Genomic DNA, 21,618 nt, shown 5'->3' on the forward strand with positions numbered 1-21,618 from the left:
CCAGCCCGCACACAGCAGCGAGCATCTCAGGAAGGGCAACAATGTTCTTGCTGTCGTGTGGGGAGCGGAGCCCACAACCTTTCACTTACTCAGTGACTTGAGACCCTTCCTCTCAGGCATTGTTGCCTCCTCGACCTTCCCTTGCCCAGGGCCCCCTTCCCGGGATGGGGGAACCCAGACGTGTTGGGAAGGTGTCTCCTGATGTGCACCACAGAGACTCCCTGGCCAGCCGGTTGTCCTGGCTTCTCACTGGGTAGCAGAGGCTGAGCTGAGGGCTGTCAGCACCTGCCTGAGACAGAGCTGGTTACTCTGCCTGGAGCTCAGGGCTGCCTTGGCCGACTGTGCTGGACTCTGTGCTTCTCCTGGACAGATTGGCATTTTCCGGAAGTCGGGGGTGAAGTCTCGGATCCAGGTGCTGAGACACATGAACGAAGCCTCCCCCGACAACGTGAACTACGAAGGGCAGTCGGCCTACGACGTGGCTGACCTGCTGAAGCAGTATTTCCGCGACCTGCCAGAGCCCATCTTTACCAGCAAGCTCACCGACACCTTCCTGCAGATCTATCAGTGTAAGTGCAACCAGCGGGCTCCCTGGGAGAGGCCTCCCATCGGGGCAGAGCTGGGCAGGTCCTCAGGGCTGGGAGTGGGTCCAGGCTGAGTAGGGAGTTGGATCAAAGCAGCAGGAGGTGGTGCAGTGGCCGCTGGGCTGGGCTGCCTAGCTTGGGAGGAAAATCAAGGACTTAGGAGCACCCATGGGAGTTGGGAAGAGGAGTCTTCTGCAGAGATGGTGAAGCGGAGAGGAGAAAGGGTGTCTATGGGATAGGGGGGTTGATTTGTTGGATCTGCCTTATTCCACCTCTGCTTCCTGAGGGGACTTCCCACTGCTATAGCCTGACCCCATTGCTAATGTTCTGCCAGCAGTGGTGGAATAAAACTGACTTGTCCAACATAGGCTTTTAACCAGGGAGCAGCGCCGGAGCAGTGAGCGGTGCTTCAGATAGAGTGACCAGGCAGGAAGTGTGAAAAATCGGGATGGGGTGGGGGGTAATAGGAGCCTATATAGGAAAAAGCCCCAAACATCAGGACTGTCCCTATAAAATCAGGACATCTGGTCACCCTAGCTTCAGAGCATGGGGCCTAGATGAGGGGTTTGGCTGGGCCCTTTCCTCAGTCCCCACTACTTGGCACCATTGAGGTGGTTGTTGGCATGCAGTTGCATAGCTCTTAGTTGTGACCCAGTGCTGCTCCTAGAGGAATACGTGGGCTGTGGAATTAGAGACTCAGTCCCAGGCGCTGTGAACATGCTGCTAGGGGAGAAATGTTACCAGGGGAGATTTTTGCTGTGAAATGGCCTATGAACAAATATTGCTGTGACCAGCTCCACACAAGGAGAGGCCGGCAGTAAGGTGGCTTGGGGCCCTTTGACTGGACAGCAGCTTCAGTATGAGGCGAGCAGGTACCCTTATTTTCTGGGGCCCCACCTAGCTGCCCCTTGGTCCAATCAGCCCAAGTCTAGAGGAGCCCCTTAGGTGTAGGGTCCCAGAGCCTGGCTGACCACAGGCTTCTTCGCTTTGCCTTCAGTTGTCCCTAAAGAGCAGAGGCTGCAAGCTGTCCAGGCAGCCATTATCCTGATGCCAGATGAGAACCGGGAAGTGCTGCAGACATTGTTGTACTTCCTGAGTGACATTGCCTCAGCTGAGGAGAACCAGATGACATCTGGGAACCTGGCGGTGTGTCTGGCCCCATCCATTTTTCACCTCAACGTGTCCAAGAAGGAGAGCACCTCACCCAGGTAATGCACAGCCAATTCAGGCTTTCAGAGTCCCAGCGCTCCCCTCCACGATCCCTCTCTCTGTCTTCCTTACTGGAGACACGGCCTGGTGGTACCCTGGCTGGCCTGCACTCGCTGTGCCACCTACACCGAGGCTGGGCAGAGGAAGGGGGAAAAGGGCTTCCATTCCCAATGGGTTCCCTCTGCCCGTGCTCTCCATCAGGGGCTGCGAGGGACTCCTAGAGGGCATGCTAGGGGAAGGAGCATCCAGCTAAGGTCCTAACTCTCAGCCCAGTGCTGCAGGAGTCTCTGAGAGCCATGGCACAGGGGCTGCTGCAGTGTCAAGGACCCCTCCATGGGCACAGCAGACGAGTGACATAAGGCCTGGGCCACAAGGAGCTTACAGCCTAATCTCCCTCCTGGGCTGAGCACAGCAGTGACAGAGTAATTGCCATGGTGACAGTACAGCCATAGTGAGGGACATAGTGAAGTTCCCAATGTGAGGGCAGGAGGGGATGGAGTCTACACCCAGCACAGCTCTGCTGAAAACTGATAGGATCAGGAAGCTGCAGTACTGCTGTTTCACCACAGGGTGTCAGCAGGACTCTCCTTAGGGCTCCATCTTTTCAATTACTACAATACAGTGATTCCTTCCCTGCCAGTATCCCTCCCTGTTGCAAGAATGCATGGAGTGCCTCCAGCTGAGCCCTTACTTCCTGCTCTCTCGCGGCCGTCACTCCCTCTGCTGGGTCTCACTAGTCAGCATTTTCTTGGGCAGGATGATTCAGAAGAGAGGCACCATGGGAAAGCCTGACCAGAAGGACCTTAATGAAAACATGGCTGCCACCCAGGGGCTCTCCCATATGATCACAGACTGTAAGAAGCTGTTCCAGGTAGGTAGCTGCAGCTCCTGATGAGTGCTGCTGTTTGTCTAGGTACTTACCTGGCCCCTCCTCGCTGTACAATCTGAGCACCCCTGGATTTTGTTCTCACAGTGCCATTGCTCGGTAGGGCAGTGCTGCCTTGCCCCCGGTACAGGTGAGGCACCCGGTAGATGAAGTGCCCCAAGTCATATGGCAGGTCCATGGCTGGGTTGGTAAGTCCGAGTCCTGGGCATTAAACCATCCTTCTGCCATTGCCGTACAGAAGCTAGCCAGCAGCAGGCCCTGTCTCACCTGTGATCGTGTAACGATAAAACCCTTCTTCTCTCGGCAAGTCAAACGACTGTGGAAAGGCTCTGGGAGATGTGTAGAAGTAGCAGGTGCCTGTGCACTTTCCCTGTGTGCTTTGGGGACTGGCTTACAGCAGGAGAGCAATCTGACAGAAACGGTGCCAGTCTGTGTAGAATGCTGCTCTGAGGGAATTCAACTCTCACAGCGGAGTCTGCCTTCATCCCAACGTACGCCTCCCTGACACCCATCGGCGCCTTGTCACGGTTCCTGGGAAAGGCCAAGATTCTCCTTTGTTACTCACTGACTGCCCTAGGAAAACTCTGTGAAGTGCCATAGAATCAGAGAAGTGTAGGACTGGAAGGGACCTCAGTAGGTCATCTAATCCAGTCCCCTGCACTCAGGGCAGGACTAAGTATAACTAAACCATCCCGATGGGATTGTCTAATCTGTTCTTAAAAACCTCCAATGACGGAGATTCCTCAACCTCCCTAGGCAATTTATTCCAGTGCTTAACCACCCTGACAGTTAGGAAGTTTTTCCCAATGTCCAACCTAAACCGCCCTTGCTGCAATTTAAGCCCATTGCTTCTGTCCTATCCTGAGGGCTTAAAAAGAACAATATTTCACCCTCCTCCTTATAACTACCTTTTATGTACTTGAAAAGTGTTATCCTGTCCCCTCTCAGTCTTCTCTTCTCCAGACTAAACATCCCAATTTTTTCAATCTTCCTTCAGAGGTCATATTTTCTAGACCTTTCATCATTTTTGTTGCTCTCCTTTGGTCTTTCTCCAATTTGTCCACATCCTTCCTGAAATGTGGTGCCCAGAACTGGACACAATACTCCAGCTGAGGCCTTATCAGCATGGAGTAGAACAGAAGAATTACTTTTCGTGTCTTGCTTATAACACTTCCGCTAATACATCCCAGAATGATGTTTGCCTTTTTTTGCAACTGTTACACTGTTGATTCATATTTAGCTTGTGATCCACTATGACCCCCGGATCCCTTTCCGCTGTACTCGTTCCTAGGCAGTCATTTCCCATTTTGTATATGCAACTGATTATTCCTTCCTAAGTGGAGTACTTTGCATTTGTCCTTATTGAATTTCATCCTATTTACTTCAGGCCATTTCTCCAGTTAGTCTCCTTCCCCACATGCTCCCAAGCACGCACTGTACTGCTACGCAGCACTCCCAGCTTGGGGAGCAATAGGCCAGCCCTGCTAACCAATCCCAGGTGTGTCTCGAGTGGCAGAGCAGAGCACTTACCACCGGGCACAGACCCAGACAGGATGGCTGCGCTGTATCATCCTCATTTACCCACTGGCCAGGTGGGATTTCCTCAGTGTTCCAGGGACCTAGTAATTACACTGGATTGGCCCAAAACTCCATCTGGTCCAGTTTCCTTTCTCCAACAGTGCCCAGTACCAGATGCTCCAGAAAAACGTGCAAGAAGCCCCCAGTGGGCAGTTACGGAATAACCTGCCCATAGGGGATGTTTCTGTCTAACTTCCAAAGTTAGTGGCTTGTGTCCCTGAAGCAGAGAGGCTTATCTTCCTTGTAGAAATACTTGTTTACCCTCCCTAATGTGACTGCTCCCATCTAACATTTGGGCATCAGCTGATAGGTGGGGGAGGTGTGAAAACACCCAATGAGCCCTGACGTCACTGGACCCAATCTGTCCTGCTGGTTGGTGTGCAGCATTGTTTGGGCTATTGGTATTGGCATCCCAGAGTCTGTCTGGGTCAGAGAGGTGAGCTCAGGGTTTATTGCACAGTGATTTCAGGAGACAGAGTGGGCGAGCAATTCCTAGCGACCACTCTTGGGTTTTTAAACTCCTAAGTCCCACGTGTTTGGTTTCCAGATACCCCACGACATGATGCTTCAGCTGGGCAACTCCTACGTGGCAGCAGACGCCCACCCGCTCTCGCTGGCTGAGCTGGTGAGCCACAGCTTGCAAGGGGAGGGCAAGGATTTCCAGGCTTATTTGGAAGATAACGTGCAGAATCTGCTCAAAGAGTCCTCAGAGAAGTTCAAAGGGTGGCTCAGCACCGCAGGGCCCCAGAACACAGAGCTCTCGTGCAAAAAGGTAACGTCCACCCTGGGAAGGGTTTGCACATGCCAGTGTATTTGGAGTATATGGAGATATTCAGGAACAGACTAATCAGTGGCCTGCAGCCTGGTAGATTTCTTCATGCGTCACAGATACACATAGCATGGCTGCCAGCTAAACTGCTCCATCAACTAGACCTCATACCCTTTGGCTAGCTAGTGTATACAGCAGTCCCATTCTAGACCACCAGTGTGATGACACTAACTAGCAGAAGCCGGGAGCTGGATAACCAGAGACAAGCACGGGGTACTCTGTGCCAGCAGGCCCAATAAAGAATCCCCTTTATATTCAGTGCAGATGAGCTGGTTCAGACATAGAGGCCGCTCACCCGTGAGCCAGTAGGGGGCAGGCTGCACATACTCACCAGCCCATGTAAGGCAGTTTCCCTGCCCCCATGGCAGGGAGGCCTTAAGGGGCCACTTGTTGCCCTTAGTCAGGCTTTCAAGCCAAGAAACCTGACTTCCTCCGCTCCGGGCTTCCACAGGTTGGTGACGGACATCCGCTGCGCTTGTGGAAAGTCTCCACGGAGATGGAGGCCCCTCCCTACACGGTGCTGCAGAGGGTACTTCGGGAGCGTCACCTCTGGGATGAGGACCTGCTGCAAGGCGAAGTGATACAGGCCCTGGACGAGAACATGGAGGTTTATCACTACGTCACGGACAGCATGGCGCCCCACCCCCGCAGGGACTTCATCGTTCTCAGGTAAGGTGGGAGAAAGAAGCACTTGTGGGTGAGGGAATCTGAACCAGCATGGAGGCAAGGTGCAATCTCTCCAACTCCCCTACCTATGCAGGGAGCTATTGGTCCTGGTGTGGAATGTCCTGTGCCTTTATATCAGTGGGTGGTCAACGTACCCATCCCCAACTTACCCAAGCAGATGACAGACCAAAGGAGGTCCCCGGAGGTCTGAGATGCAGCTGCCTTGAGGCATGTGGAGATTCCAGGTCCTGTCTGGGAATGCTCCCTCTCCATTAGAGACCACATACTGCACTCGGGGGTTGGGCAGCCTGAAAATGCCTTAGACAGACACAGATCAAGGAGGCACGTTTCCTTCTGGGAAGCGTATTCTCTGTGGGCTGCACCTCTGTGTTAACGGTGAGGGTGGCTGCAGCATCCTGCTCCGTTTTCTTTCAGGTGCAGCCCTTCTGCTCTCAGCAGAGTGCTGTGGGTAAAGCTTAGACACTCCTGGCCTGTAGCAAACTCAGGCCTCAGTGACTAGAATGGGTTGGTTCAGCCAAGCTTTCCAGTGTGGCTGTACAAACTCCTGCTCTCAGTTCTGCTGGGTTCCCATGGCACTGCCCATTAGAAGGGGACAGGTGAAACCCAGAGATTGTCCGGAGCTTGTTGCTGTGTGTTTGACTGGATGCCGCTTCCTTGCTGGGTCTGGTCCGGAAGTTCTGATGATGCGCTTTGCTTGGGATGGCCTTATGTCCAATTTTGGCTGGGACACTCCCTTTCTTAAGCCCTGTCCCGGCCATCCTGACTTTTTTGGCGAAAGTGGGCATTTGTCCTGTTTGCTCTTGCCAACAAATGCTCACTTTTGTCAAAAAAGTGGGTGACGCCAACCCCCTGCAGGGGGGAAGCAGGGCTGGGGAGGGGGCAGGCAGGGCTCGAGTGAGCAGTGACACCAGCCTCGTGCGGGGGAGCAGGCAGGGCTTGTGTGAGCAGCGACGTCAGCCCTGCGTGGGGAGAGGGGCTCAGGCAAGCGGCTTGGGCCTGCCCCGCGCGGTGTCCTGTTTTCCCTTTGAGAAATATGGTCACCTTAGCTTTGCTTGTTCCCTCCTACAGGAAATGGCGCACGGACCTACCGCGAGGGGCTTACCTGCTGGTCTCCATGTCACTGGAACACGAAAAGCTGCAGGTGGAAGGAGGGGTTAGGGCCGTGGTGTTAACATCTCAGTATCTGATTGAACCGTGCGGGATGGGTCGGTCCAAAGTGACCCATGTCTGCAGAGCTGATCTCAGGTAAAGGCCTGTTAATCTGTTTCTCGCCAAATGCTGGTTCAGTGTGAGGTGTGATCTGAGCACAGAGTGGGAGTGAGGAAGCTGTGGGTACCAATGCTGGCTCAGACAGTGACTCACTGTGACCTCTCTGTTCTGCACAACGGGAAGCATACTCACTTACTTGCAGGGGGGCTGGGAGGTGTAATTAGTTTCCGCACAGTACCGTATACAGACAGTCATTGCTAGCACTCCCTACCCCTCCATCAATTATCGTTTATTATTTAATGCCTCCCCCCCCCCCCAAGCATGCTAGATGGCTCACATGCAGATAAATTATTATTAGTTGCGCTGCAGAAACACCAAGGAATCATGGGCCGGGACCCATTGTGCTAGGCACTATACAAACCGAGAACAGAAAGATGATCCCTGCCCCAAGGAGCTTCCGATCTAATTTCAACATGGTGCAGCAACACACAAGGGTGGGAGTGGTGGAGGCTGGAGAAGGGTCACAGCCTAGGGTAAGAAGGATGGTCTATGGATAGGGACTAGGACCCAGGAGATCTACATCCATTCACAGTTCAGACACAGCCTTCATGTGTGACCTTAATTACCTTGTGCCTCATCTGTAAATTGGGGATGGTGCTTCCCTAGCTCACCTGGATAAAATCCACTCGAATACTACTGTAGTCTATGTAGAAAATAGACAGGAAGATTGTGTGGCTTCTCAGACTCTTCTAGAAGAATGTGATAGGTGAGAGAGAGGCCTTGTGACCCAGCTCAGAAGGGGGAGGCATAGTAGAAGGCACAGAGATGGTGGTGGGAGAAATGGGGCCTTGAGGCCACACCTGCACTGCCAAAATGATCAGAAGGATGGAAAGTAGGAGGGGTCAGAGTTATGTGGGACCTCAAAGGTTACTGGGGTATCCTCTAGCAATTTGGCTTACCCCAGCAGGTCCTCAAGGAGCTGGCCAGACAAGTTACTGCTGGGTCACAGCTTCCAGTCTGTCCAAGATCATTATTGACCCACAGTCATTCCCATCAGATGGCTGTCCAGATGCCTATGTGTAACACGCTGGTGATCCCAGTCCAATTCCTTAGGGGCTGCTGTTTACACTGGCTCCTCTGGCATCCTATAGCAACACTGCTGGGAGTCCCTCCAGGTCGGGATGAGACACACTGGCAGGCTGCAGTGTTAGGAGCTCGTGTGTCTCTGTTGGGAGTGCTAATTGTACCATGTATCTGGGAAAAACAAGACCCTGCCTAGGTCATAAGAGCTGCATTATCCCTTAATTTTCTGCAGCAAACTTGACTAGGGTGTAGCAGCCTTAGCTAGGAAAGGGAGCCAATGCAGTGTTCAGTCTTGCCTTATAATCATGTCCATGCATTGCATGGCATATGCAGTGTGAGAGAATGGAGAAGGGAATATTCCCTATCATGCCAGCTGGTGCTTGCTCACACTGCCCAAGAGCAGGTATGTTAATAGTCCCTTTTAGCCTGAAATGGGCCCTGCTGTACATGACAAGCCATGTTGTTCTCCAGCATTTGACAATGACTTCCTCTCTGCTGTTGTTTCTCCAGGGGCCGGTCTCCCGAGTGGTACAGCAAGGTCTTTGGACAACTTTGTGCCATGGAGTTAGCAAGGATACGAGATTCTTTCCCAGTGCTTAGCCCATGTGGCCCTGAGACAAAGATTTGAGGCGACTGGAAGAGGCTCACTCCTGTTTGATCGTGAACCTCCCAGACAATGTGGGGTGGAGCATGGAGAGGGAACCTGGCCATCAGCAGGCTGTTGGCATCTGGTTGGGCGGGGCAGTGCCTTTCTGGGCATATGAGCATGAGCCTTCCTTTGAACCACCACCAACCCTGAAGGAGCCAATAGTTTTTTCCATCTCTGTGTGATCCCTTTCCTCTTACACACCAGGGACCTTCAGAGCTGTGCCCAGTGGCATGTCCTTGTGGGCACCAGGGGCCAAACGGAAGCCATCATGTCCTGCTTCCAGAATGCCCGTTGCTGGTTGAAAGGCAGCAAGAATCTCCTCCCTAAAGCTCTGAAGAGCAGCTTTGCAGAAACGAACCAGTGTGCTGCTTGTGGGACGGCTCTCTCCAGCAATCGTCCGCCCGCCCACCATGGGGAGAGTGGGGCTGGGGAGTTCATACAGCAGGCTGAGCCGTGAAGCAACTGGACCAGAGTCAGACCCATTAACCCCCTTTGGCAGACTGACCATGGGCTCACCCTTTCAGCCCAGGGACTGGACTCAGCGACAAGAGCGACGGTGCTTGAAGTGACCAAGGATGATGCTGATGTGTAGGAGAAGTGAGAGAGGGCGGAGCTGGTGCAGCGTCTGTATGGCGGTGTGTGGTGTCAGGAGGAGTGTCTGCTGGGGATGTTACAGTGTGTGTGAGCTGTACCTAGCAGTGCGGCACGCAGGCAATAATAGTCTGAGAAGCTGGTTAATGTCAGATGGATGCTGCTGTTATTCTGGTTCATAGTTAATGACCGCCATGTGGTGAATGGCAAAAAGGAAGCTATTTTACTCTGGGTGCTGAATTTCACTGGGGAAGGAACTCCAGGTCTTTCTACTTTCTACTTGATCAGACGCAGGGAATCTCTAGCACCCGTTTTTAGCACAGGGCCATGTAGACCGATGAATGAGGGTGCAAATGCTTTGCTAACCAGGGACCCAGTCCTAATCCCCATGGAATCCAGTGGGAGCCTAGCCATTCATTTTCATGAATTGGATCAGATCCAAATTTGATGAGTCCAAATTCCAAAGCATTCACCCTTGTCCTGTGTGTCAGCTATACATGGGGGGTTGCCATTACAAGGCTGGGGGTGAGACCAAAATTGCACAATGCATCTCCCTGATCCCCCTTTGGCTGGGTTTAGTAATCAAGGTACTCCCAGGGTCAGAGTTCCATTTGCCTTGGGGTGGGGGGGAAGGAGGTGAAGAACACCACCTCCATTACATGAAGACACCCTAAAAAGGTATCATACTGCTGGCAAACTATAGCCTGGATGCAGGGGAGGTTTAATAGCGTTGGTCAATGAGGTCTGGTTCCACTAAGAGAGTAATGTGAGTTGCCCCAAATTGTGCTACATTAGTGCCATTTTAATCAGCCAGATGGGCAGGGATTGGGTTAGTACAGTCTAGTTTGCTCACATTGTTATGGGCACTTGATCTCCCCTTAATTCCCTCCCCCAAAGAAGCAGTGCTCACTGCACTGCTAATAGGAGTGAAAGGCAACTCACGTTGCTACAACGCCTTAACTTTTGATCCAAGGATCCCCCTGCTCTGATCGTGTCACTCCCCCACTTTCCCTCCAAGCTCACAAACAGTCTGACCATGACGTGCACTTGACGGGGTTTCTTTTTTAACCAGGGACCCAAATGACTGGACATTGTTCCAATTGGAAGGCAACAAAACCCACTGGCAGTAGAAATTGTCAGTTTCACCAGTAACCAACTTTCCCTCTCTCTAATGCACACCAGCTATATTCTGTTTGTGTTTGGTTTTGTATAACTAACGTTTGGGACTGATTCTTGCCTCATTTTTTTTAATGTTTCTTTTTCTATCTATAAATACTGTACAGTTGGAATATTAATATATAACTCAGGCGGTAAGAGCTTGGTGCTGGGCGATGAACACCAGAGCGACGTGTGTTTTGTATTTAAGGGACTTCTTTTTTGTATCGGATGCAGCCGCTGCAGATTGTCTGACTCCAAAGGGGGCTGCGGTTCCTCCTCTGTGTAATAATAAAGTACTAATGGCACCCGCTGGCTGATGATGAAACTTTGATGTACCCTGACTGCTGCGGTCTGTGCTTTCTTCTCACCCAGCACTAGGCTGACATAGGTTCCAGGGTAGTAGAGCTGGGGTGTGAAGCCTCCTGTCATGACAGAATGAGGCCGAGTGCGTAATTCATTAGTGTTTTGTAAAGCATGTGGAAGGCAAAAAGAAATGGGTAAGGGCTATTCTTATTATTATTATTATTCCTGCAATTGCAGGGCAGTTGTATGGGTCTCACACAAGTCAGCTTCACACCCACCAGAGGGCCCTTCCCATTGCTCCCAAACAATCTGATTTCCCCCATTGACTTTCCCTCTGGCCCCAGAATAAATGGCAGGGCCTCCTTTCTATTCCTCTGACCTGCTGGCAGGGGCTGGGCTGTCCTTCCTCCAGAGTCCCTGCCTGGCTCAGCATCACGCTCTGATCAGCACCAATTGAGACAGCAAGGACCCCAGGGTGGACTGGGCAGTGTGTTTGCCAAGCAATGGAAATTCCTTGTGTGCCGAGGCTGCCGGTACGTTCCCAGGAACGAGGCTGGTGTTATCTGAACTGCTGGCCTCACAGGGGGGCTGAAAGGAGTCGGGGGGAGAGGGGCAAGCAGTGCATTAAATGGTCATATCCGTGCCTCAAGGTGTTACTCTGCCTATCAATTTAAGGCCTCCATGTGTTACTCTCACTCTCTCAAAGCCCCACTGTTCTTGGCAGTAATGCAGCGTCTCATCGAGCTCACAGAGTGGTACTCTCTGGGTTTTTAGCCTGCCTGGAGCCTTGCAGTGTTACCAGCTGACCCCATCGCTTAGCACAAGATGTGTACGAACATAGCTCTCCAGAATAATCACAGTGTCATTCAGCAGCATTTCTGATGCACTCTCCCCGACCCCCTTTTCTTTCCTCCTCCCTGCTACAGGCACTTGGTATCTACCTGGTCACCTGCCCAGGGCTCCTATCCTGCAGCTGCAAGTGCCTTGGCTACAACCTGATGCTAGCCCCTCCCAAAGGAGCTGTGGCATCCAACAGGCATAATTAGGGCAGCCTGTCTCTCCCACTCGCTGTTCTGTGCAGGTCACAAAGCACGGGGGTAACATGCATGGAGGTGGCTCCCTTGGGACTCCAGGCAATGGTCACAATGTGCAGCATGCTGTGGTCCTGAGGCTGTGCCCAAAGAGAATCCCAGTGGGCTGAGAGCTGGTACTTTCAATCCCTTGCTCTGTTCCCTCTCCCTGCCCCACCACAGAGTGAGCTGTGCCCCCAGGCCGAGAACCTGCCGCTCCAGTGCTGGGATCCTTCCAGAACCAAACAGGGAACGTCAGTAGCTCCAGCCCTGGGTGGGGCTGAAACAAACTCCTCTGTCTCCAGGCCACCAGTGGGGCTCGGGGTGGTACGCCCAGCCAGGTTCATCTCACCTGGGATTGGGGTGGGGCTAGCCAGCCCACGCAGCATATGGCAGGGAGACAGAACTGCTATTGCCAAGGCAGAGCCCAGCCCCCCCTGGAGAAGGGCAACGCTTGCCTCCTTCCCAGGAGTAAATCCGAGAGGAGCAGTGGCTAGGGAAGGAACACCAACCATTACCAACTGCCCCGGTGCTGCTATTTTATTGCTGCAGCAGTTTCCTAGGAATGGTTTTGGGCACAGGCTGCATTAACCCAGGGGAGTTGGTGCCTCAGTTGCGAGGATTCATTTTCTAAAGGCACGAGCCCAGGTACGGCTGGAGAATAGGACGCGGCTGTGAGTCCTTGCTGAACGTGGTGGCTGGGGGAGCAGGCCCTGAATGGGGACACCTGCTCTGAACACAGCGGTCAGGATGGTGTAGAAAGTGTCAGGGGACAGCACTGCCTCCCTTTCCTTCTGCAGCATTTCACCCACACTAGCAGCGGCTGCCTGGGTCCCACAGCCAAGGCTTCCCCAAGGGCTGAGGGCAGCCTGAATAGTTCATCACTCCACATGGCAGAACCAGTGGCCCACAACTCTCGCCAGGATCGCGCTGGCGTCTGCTCTAGCTGCCTCTGGCCCCAAATCAAAGCACTGAAGACTTCTCCTCCCACCTTCCTTCCTGTGGACCCAGACTTGCTTCCGGCAATGCAGAAAACACCTCTCTGGGGCTCTGCAGTGGGGGCGGCTGTTCCAGAGGCTGCTGCAGCAGCTGCCCCAGCAGTTTGACTCCAGGGCGAAGGGGCAGGGAGCTACAGGGACCATGCAACAGAGGGTTAGGATGAAATACAACATCCATTCCACAGCAGCTGGTTAATCCTTGTGTTGAACCAGCATCAGCTAAACCCAAAGCGCTGACACGCAGCAATGAGAATGCATGGGGCAGGCAGCGTTCCAGTGCTTTCAACCGTGGGGCAGACAAGCAGAGTTCAGGCCCCATCAGCTATCTGTGACCATTTCTTCTGTAGCCTCCTATACAACACTAGGCACTGTTGCTGCAGCTGGGAGTGGTATTCCCTCCATGGTCGAGAGCTGGCTGAGATAATGACTAGCACTTGGCAAGTGGTGGCAGCTCCCCTTTGGCATCATCTGCCCCCAAGATGGCTGTCATTGGGGTGGGCAATGAACCAGCCAGGGGCGGCACCTGGGGAGGACAGAGACATGGTCCTTCATAGCTGCATGCATGAAGCAGTGAGGCCTGTCACCACTCCCAAGGCTAAGCCGCTGGGGACTGTCAGGTGCTGCTGGTGTGTGTGGATAGCAGGGAAAAGCTCTTTCTGGACTCTTCTAGGTCCTGAAGTGACGACTGCTGCAGCTGCTTCTTCTGCAAACACAGCTTGAGCTTCTCCTGGAAGGGGGTGGTGGTGATGGTGTACAGGATGGGGTTCAAGGCACTATTGATGGGCAGGATGAAAATGACCACCCATGACGTCACGGTGCCTGTTCCAACAAGGGGAGTATGTTAGTAACCAGGGGGGTTGGTTGCCCACATCCTAGGAAATAATTCAGCCAGAGGCTTTTAGCCTGGAGACTCAGGGCCACATTCTGCTCTCAGGCACACAGGCGTAAAGCCAGAAGAACCCCAATTAAGTCAGAGCTACTCCAGATCTCACACCTACGTGAGAGCAGAGGCTGGCTCTTCACAGGCATGAGTGGTAGCTGACAATGCACAGCCTCTCTAGCTGGTCTGCAGGCTGATTGATTTTGTTATGTGAGCAAATGGACCAGAATGAGAGAGGCACCAAACACATTACCACCCGTGAGCTGAGCTGGGATTCAAACCCAGGGCTCCAAAACTCAAAGAAAAATGCATTAACCTGCTAGGACACCTCTAGTGCTGGACACATCACACACTGAGGAGAATCATTTATAGACACCTCCCTCCATTGTGCAATAAGAGTCTTTCAGCTAAAGGACATTTACAGCAAAGAGCTGAATTACGCAGGCATAATGGGGGAGAGCTAAGGACCTATGGCCTGCCTGGAGCAGGGAGTGCAACTCCCATCACTGGGCTGAATTCAGTGGTGACACATGGCAGAGAAAGTAACACTCTGGGTGTACTTTGCTCACAAAGCAAGTGCTGATGTAACTTCCACCTATTTGGTTTTCAGCAGGGGTGCAAATCAGGTGAGCCTTGCATGCCGAGGTGGGCGAAAGGGAGTGTGTATGGCAGGAAAAACCACTAAAGAGGAGGCCAGTGACAGCTCTCTCTCTCTCTCTCTCACACACACACACACTCTCTCTCTTTACCTTACCTTGCGCCATCCCCAACATAGCTGCAATCAAATGCAGCCATGAGAACACAGGCTCAACTTTCCCCATCACAGGAGGCTGCCCCTACCCACCACAGACCTAGAGACTGAACCTCTGCTTCCTTCTCCAGGCCCCAGCCTGCTCTGAGCTTCAGCCAGCTCCAATGAGGTGGCCGGCCAGAACTGGAGAGGAACCTGCCTAGACTCCAGGGCATCTCTGTATGGAAAGATGAGGCTGGTGGCAAGAGGCTGTCAACCAATAGGAGATGGAAGGTGCTGCCTGGGCTCAACGGGGGGGTCAAGGGACAGAAGTGACCTGAGTTTGTCTGGCTCTTGTCTCTCAGCTTTTAACCCTCAGGGATGGAGCATTTTGAGCATGGGTGCCAGGCACTGCAGGCCAGCTCTGCACTGATTTTGGGCCTAATGAGGTGCTCCCTGCTGCGAGCATGAGGGATTGCATTGGCGAGGTGGGGTAGTATGAAGCCGGTAAGAGGCCAGGATTGGCATGGCATTTGTTGTACAGCTTCATTATAATGCAGGTGCTCTGGGGCACCTACTCAGCGCATGAGGGACACATGCAGGGAGCCACCGCATGGCAGTGCTCTGCATATCAAGGCCTCGCTGTACAGAAAGGCTGATGCTGGCGTGGGCTCCAGCTTAGCCGGGTCAGTCACCTGGTATTTCCATCTGCAGCAGGGAGAGAAGCTTCAGGAGAAAGATGGGGATCCAGCAGAGGGCGTCAGTGAAGACGATGAAGAAGAATCTCTTGGCGATGGCCACTTCCCTGGCGAAGACGCTGCGCTCGGCCGTCTTGGTGGCTGTAGTGTGGATGGAGTAGAACATGCTGGTGTAGGCGAACACGATGGTGATGAAGGCAATGAGGTTCAGACCTGGGGTGACAACAACCAGCCATGAGTGTGTCAGAGAGCCAGCTCCGGTGTGCCTGGGCCACACACGGTGGGTGAAACATCCGCTAGCAGAGGCCTTCCAATAAAGCAGCCTCTTAGGGCCAATGATCCCTTTCTTCCCCAAGGGAGCAGCGAGAGCCATGTGGACATAGCCAACCTGAGCTGTAAGGTGATTAAACAGGAAGCTTCTGCTCGCTAACATACCAGGAGAGCGTTTGTGAATCAAGGGTAGCAGCGCTGTGGGCGTCCTGCTGCCTGGCTAGGACTCTCACTGCCCCACCTGCTCCTCAGATGTGTCTGCACCCTGCTAATCTTCTAGTCCCTGCATGCCTGAGGCCCATCGATGGTCTCATAGGGTCTGGTTCTGGCCCTGCTCTCCCAGGAGTGCTTTGGCTGGAGGTGGCCTTAGGCCAATGGAGTGGCAGGGGGGTTGTTAAGGCACTTTCCCTCTCCTGCAGTAACAAGCGGGTGAGCAGTGATTTATAACAGCAGCCTGGATCTGCATTAAAGCTCCTGGATCTACACACCTGGCACTGTGTGGCTGCACACCCTCAGCTCTGCTGCCACAGGCATGGATGGGTGCTGCACACTTCCCTACGACCCCCTCCCACGGAGAGCAGGGGTGCACCTCAGCCCCCTGGGAAATGCTGCACCAGGCTTGGGGGCTTTGTGGGACCGCGAAGGGGTCAAGGGGGAAGGCTAAAAAAAACTCCTAAGTTTTGCAAAATGTTTCTCATCAGCCCTCAGGTGTGTACCAGGGGTCAACATGGGGAAAACATCTCTGGTCCCCTGGCAGCAATGTTCCTTAAGGGGCTAGTTTGCTGATTGCGCTCTCCCACTTTCCCTTCATCTCTAGCAACAGTAACAGCATCCTATCTGCCCTCCCTCCCCCACAACACCAAGGGCTGCTGCTTCCCTTACCTGTGTGGGATCAACCCTATTTCACCCACTGGCAGCCTGGTTGCAGATTGAACTGAGCCAGCTGATAACAACAAGCAGCAGCCTCTTGATGAACTCATGTGACCAATCACCGTCAGCTGTCCTGATGCGGCCCCTAACACTGCAGGGTCTGAGCACCTCCTGCTGGAATGTATTTATCCTCACAGCAGCACTGTGAAGCGGGGTATCCCCATTGGAGATGGAGAACGGAGGCACAGAGAGACTAAGCAATTTGTCCAAGGTCACACAGGCAGCCTGTGCTGCAGCAAGAAATTGACCTTGTGTGTCCCAAGCTAGCACCCTGCCCACTGGACCATCCTACCTCTCACTGCACCTTTCCATGACGCTGACTTTCCTGTTTGACTCTGGGGCAGAGCACAAATCAGGGAAAGCAAGTTCCAGGCCCCTGTCTATAGCTGCCTGGTGCCTACCCAAGGCTTGGTGGTACTGTTGTAGCTGAGCAGTCATGCCCCATGTCCTGATGATTCCTTACCCAGAAATATCCCGGTGGAGTAGCCCCTGGCTCCTGGTCGCTCGGTCTCGTCGGACTGGAGTGGGAAACACACCCCATTCCTCCCATAGTAGTCCCCAAAGGTCTCCTTGCACCAGAAGGGGACAAGGGTGAGAGAAAAGCCCAACAGCCAGATGACAACCAGCATGGAGAGGGTCCGCTTCTTGCCCGCCCCATGATGGCTGAATGGGAAGACGATGCAGAGGTACTTCTCCAGGGTCATGTACATCAGCAGCAGGACGGACACCTCCGAGGACAGCATGGCCAGGCTGCCCACCAGCTGGCACTGGATGCTTGCCATCCACACCTGGGCGTGCTTGTTGTACTCGCCGGAGAACTTGAGATCAAAGGCTCCAATGAAGAAGAGATAGATTCCCATCAGACAGTCTGCACCTGGGACGGACACAAGGGTGGAGCATCAACCCATGAGGGTAACCCTTGGCAACAGTACCCTGGGCTCAATAAGCCTTATAGAGCTACTGTTAACAGAAGGCCAAATTTTGCCCTTGGACGGATGGACACACACACACTCTCTCTCTCTCTCTCTCTGTTGCCTGACATCGTCCTAGCCAGCCCCTCCAGCCCCACCCCCGACTCACAGCAGAGCGATTTGATGGCCATGGTGTGCTGGCTGTTCTCTGTGACGATGAAGGACCTCATGCAGATGACAAAGAGGTTCCCAAAGCAGGTGATGCACGCGATGACCCAGACAAAGACCCTGAGGATGATATTGGCCAGGAGGTTCTCGAAGGAGGAGATGCCGTCGGTGTTGGGCTTGCAGCTGCGCACGTGCGGAGAGTAGCTGCAATACTGGAACTTCTTAAAGTAGCTGCCAGACAAAGGGATATCGCCTGTGTTAGATCCATGCCCAGGACAGGGGCTCCATCCCTAGAGGCTAACTTGGGAAGAGGCTTGCCCACCTGGCACAGAGCCTCATGCACCTCTCCTTTTGCTCCTCCTTCCTCTCCCCACCTCACCTCCCCCAAACGTTCCCCAGGCCCTTCTCCTTCCATCTCTTTTCATCTCCTTGGAGCAGATTCAACCTAAACATATCATAAATGTCTAAACACTGAGTGAGATGTGGCAGCATGGGCGAGGGGCACAGGGCAGGAGCTGGGAACATGAGCTAGTGATGAGGAAGTCTACACCGCACCAAGGACTTTGCAAGGCTCTAGCCGGTATATGCAGCCCTTTAGGCTCATGAGCACTCAATCCCCTCAGGATCAAGGATGGGGTTGAAAATCGCAGGCCCTCCCTTAAGGGGGAGTGATGGCTCTGCACCACCCATGGGCCAATTTCCTTGTCTGGGATGCCCACGTTCGTACAAGATTACAGCTGCTTTTTATCCCCAAATGCAAGGTCAACGTGTAAGCAATCACCCTCGCTGTGCATCCTGACCCCAGTTCAGCAAAGCACTTAGGCATCTGCAGAACTTTAAGCATGTGCCTAAGTACTTCATTGAATCATGTACTGTGTAATGATGCATTTTAATCAATAACTATTCAGTTTTAACTTTAAACTAATGCGTACAGAGTTTCCCTCCAACTCAGGACCTCTATCAACATACAACATTTAAAAATCAATCCATCATTAAAACCTTTAAAATTCCATTAACAGAGATTCACATTTTATCCAAGGGTTATTTCATATAAATCCCGTCTTTTAAAACCTCATAAAAGTAATCCTATATCAGCTTGGCAAAACGCTGCATTTTAAAAGGACGATACACTTCAAAGCAAGCCTCATTTCTGTTCTAATTACACATAAAAGGGGGGAGAAAACAATGTCCTTTTCTATTGCTCATTAACATTACTGGTGCAAAACGTACCCAGGTTTTTAATCCAAACCGACCAATGACAGAAAGTGAAATGTACAGTTATCTTGTACCGTGTATGCTTAAACATTTATAATTGGAGAAAACTAACTGCTTTTTTCTCTACAAGAAAAGACAAAGCAGCTCACAGCTGGTTGGTTAGTGAAATTTTCCCCCATTTTCCAAGCTGCCTGTCCAGTTTGTGTATCCAGTGCTGGGTTTACAATGGCGGAGCAGGGCCCTTGCTAAGAAGGCCCCCCCCCGAGACCCAGCTGGCTCCCCCTGCCCACCGATTGCTCCTCTCAGCCTGCTGCCCGCCGGCTGGCCGAGGGCTCCTCTCCGTCCCCATCCCCACCTCCACCCCCCTGCTTCTCTCTGCCCCCTGGCTGGACCCCAGTGCACCTCCAGCTGCGGGCAGTCTCTGCTTCCCACCACCTCTGGAGCCTCGCTTGTCATCTCGGAGCTGAGCTGCCTGGGACTGGTGCAGAAGCCTGGTCAGTCTTAGGTCTCAGACGGTGGGTGGGGACGACAGTGGGTGGGGAGGGATGTGCTTGACTAGGCCTCTCCAGGCAGGTAGGTCCTCAGGGAGGACCACTCCCAAGAGCCGGAGCGATTCCTCACCCCAGGCCCAGCCCTGGCTGCACTGGCAGCTCAGCCTGGCCTCCCAGCAGGGCCAGTGAGTGTGGCCGGGAGGCAGGCCATGGGGGAGTGGGTCTCTTATGGGCCTGGAGGGGGGCGCTGGGCTGTGAGGGGGCAGGGAAGATGTATGTGTTGGGACACCAGGGTCTTGGGGGTGCTGGGCAGTTGTGGTGGGGTTGTGAGCAGGGGGGCACTGGGCAGGTGTGGTGGTGTGCAGGGCGCTGTGCATTTGTGGAGGGGTCTTGGGTGGGTGCTGGGCATAGTGGGTCAGGGGCCTCTGGCCACAGGGCCGGCTCCAGGTATTTTGCTGACTCAAGCAAAAAAATCTTTGGCTGCCCCCCCCACCCCAGCCCTGGGCTCTCCCTCCCTCCCACCAGTGCTCTTCCACACCCACATCCCCTGCCGCCCCAGCCCTGGGCTCTCCCCCCACCCACCCGCACCCCGTGCCGCCCCAGTCCTGGGCTCCCTCCCACCAGTGCTAACTCCGCCTGCTCCCCCCTCGCCTCCAGCCAGTCCGGCGCTGGCAGGGTCGGGGTAAGCAGCGGGGCTCCCGGGCTATGCCTCAGCCCAGGGTCCCTCCAGCCGGGGCTCCCACCTCCAGGACCGGCCGGGACCCGGGAGGGCAGAGCTAGGGGACCGCCCCGGCAGGGGGCGGAGGAGCCAGGGTAGGGGAGCCACAGAGGGAGCGTAGCCCCGGAGAGTGGGATGCAGGCCCCAGACGGCAGCGCCCTGCCCTCTATGGCCCCATTGCTGCTGCTGGCCGCCTTGCCGCAGTCCCTGGGCAGCTCAGGCCGCTTCGCTCAGCCCCAGCTGTGGTGCTGGGGGGCGGCTGCCCTGCGACACCTGCAGGTGACTCCATGTGCCCCGCGGGGCAGCCCCCAGCCCGAGTGTCCCCTGCTCGGAGCCTGCCCGGCCCAGCCACAAGGTGCAGGTGCTTCTCCCCCACGGCGCGAACCGCAGCGACCCGAGGGTGCGATGCCAGGGCCGGCTCCAGGCTTTTGCCGCCCGAAGGAAAAAAAAAAAGATGGCCAGAATGCTGCCCCTGAAAACATGCCACCCCAAGCACATACTTGGTTTGCTGGTGCCTAGAGCCGGCCCTGTCTGGCCATAGGGAGTTGGGGGGTGTTGGGCGGGGGGGCTGTGTGGTGTGGCATGGGCCCGACCCCGAGGGGAAGGGGCATGCTGGCAGCACAGGGCCAAGAGGGCCACTGGGCGTCTGGCAACTGCCGGTTAGTAAATAGTGCCCTTGCACTGGGCTGGGCGGAGTGGGGCCGCCCCTGCCATGCCAGGCCCCATTGCCCCTGGCTGGCCCCTGGCTCTGGAGACTGACCTCCCCGCACCGTGCTCCATTGCCTCCATGGGGGCCCACAAATATGTTTGGCACCGGGCCCACAAAAGGTTAATCCGGCCCTGTGTGTATCAATACATCAGTATTCTTAATTCATTATGCCCAAGCAGTGTGCCAAAAGGACCACTCATTGGGTTATTTAGCAGTTGTTTTCAGAGAACTAAACAACAGCTTTATACTATCTGGCCTGAAAATGTACCTTTTTCAGTTTCACTATCAACTATAATCTAACGCTATAACCTTCACACACAGATTAATGCTTATGGGTAAAACACCTTTAAATATTGTGGTGTTTGTGTATCCCCAGACCTGGAACTTGTTCCCCCATCTCTCTTGGCACAGTTTAGACTAAACTAAGCCTTGTTGGCTATGACCCTCCAGAGGCCTTTTTGCCAACTAGGGATTCCCAGAAAGCAGTGTCTTGATCCTGGCATACTCTCTGTGCGGGGTAGCATAGGAATATCTATCTGGGGAGATCCAGCTGTTTTTTGGGCATGGCAGAAAGACATATCGACTGAGGATTAAGCCCGGTTTGTTTAATTTTTCCTGGCACTAACTTCTACCATAGCAACAGAAGCTCCCAATCCTTTTCCCCACTCCTAAGTACTCACATGTGAGACAGATTGGTGAGTTTCTGGAACATGCGAGTCTGGATATTGGGGATCTCCAGACCTTCAATACTCCTGTAAAAATCGATGCAACAGAAGACATGAGCTAGCTTGGCTCTCCACCTGGCCTGAGGCGACAGGCTCAAGGGGCTTTAGGGGAGGCAGAGCTCTTCAGTGTCTGTGCTGCTGTTCACACTTACAGAGAGCGCAGGTGGGGCAGGCTGTCAAATTGGTCGGCAAAGATCTGCTTCAGGGGGTTGTAGGAAATATTCCTGCAAACAGAAAAAGCAGAGTCTTTCTTTCCAGAAACTCCCCACAAAACCTGAAAGCCGAGATCTCCCCAGGGCCGCCGGTAGAGATGATGCTTGCTTATGTTAAATAGAAATA

General features: G+C 53.8%; 2 protein-coding genes across 6 annotated transcripts in view; one reads left to right on the plus strand and one right to left on the minus strand.

The window, feature by feature from the left end:
* STARD8 (StAR related lipid transfer domain containing 8) overlaps positions 1-10,046 on the plus strand; it is a 126,367-nt gene extending 116,321 nt beyond the window's left edge. For all 5 annotated transcript variants that reach the window (XM_054039442.1, XM_054039441.1, XM_054039445.1 and 2 more), the window contains 7 exons: positions 371-569; positions 1,582-1,792; positions 2,550-2,664; positions 4,805-5,029; positions 5,538-5,755; positions 6,842-7,018; positions 8,576-10,046. In XM_054039442.1, coding sequence (XP_053895417.1) covers positions 371-569; positions 1,582-1,792; positions 2,550-2,664; positions 4,805-5,029; positions 5,538-5,755; positions 6,842-7,018; positions 8,576-8,693 — 1,263 coding nt within the window. In that variant the 3' untranslated portion in view covers positions 8,694-10,046. The remainder of the gene's footprint in view (positions 1-370; positions 570-1,581; positions 1,793-2,549; positions 2,665-4,804; positions 5,030-5,537; positions 5,756-6,841; positions 7,019-8,575) is intronic.
* Positions 10,047-12,410: 2,364 nt separating this feature from the next.
* Positions 12,411-21,618, minus strand: part of LOC128843376 (relaxin receptor 1-like) — a 41,496-nt gene continuing 32,288 nt past the window's right edge. The window contains exons 13-18 of the mRNA XM_054040176.1: positions 21,432-21,503; positions 21,235-21,306; positions 17,423-17,652; positions 16,806-17,216; positions 15,140-15,355; positions 12,411-13,653 (exon numbers count right to left, since the gene is read on the minus strand). Coding sequence (XP_053896151.1) covers positions 13,448-13,653; positions 15,140-15,355; positions 16,806-17,216; positions 17,423-17,652; positions 21,235-21,306; positions 21,432-21,503 — 1,207 coding nt within the window. The 3' untranslated portion in view covers positions 12,411-13,447. The remainder of the gene's footprint in view (positions 13,654-15,139; positions 15,356-16,805; positions 17,217-17,422; positions 17,653-21,234; positions 21,307-21,431; positions 21,504-21,618) is intronic.

The sequence above is a fragment of the Malaclemys terrapin genome, chromosome 9 (genome assembly GCF_027887155.1).
Source record: "Malaclemys terrapin pileata isolate rMalTer1 chromosome 9, rMalTer1.hap1, whole genome shotgun sequence".
In the NCBI taxonomy this organism is placed as follows: Eukaryota; Metazoa; Chordata; order Testudines; family Emydidae; genus Malaclemys; species Malaclemys terrapin.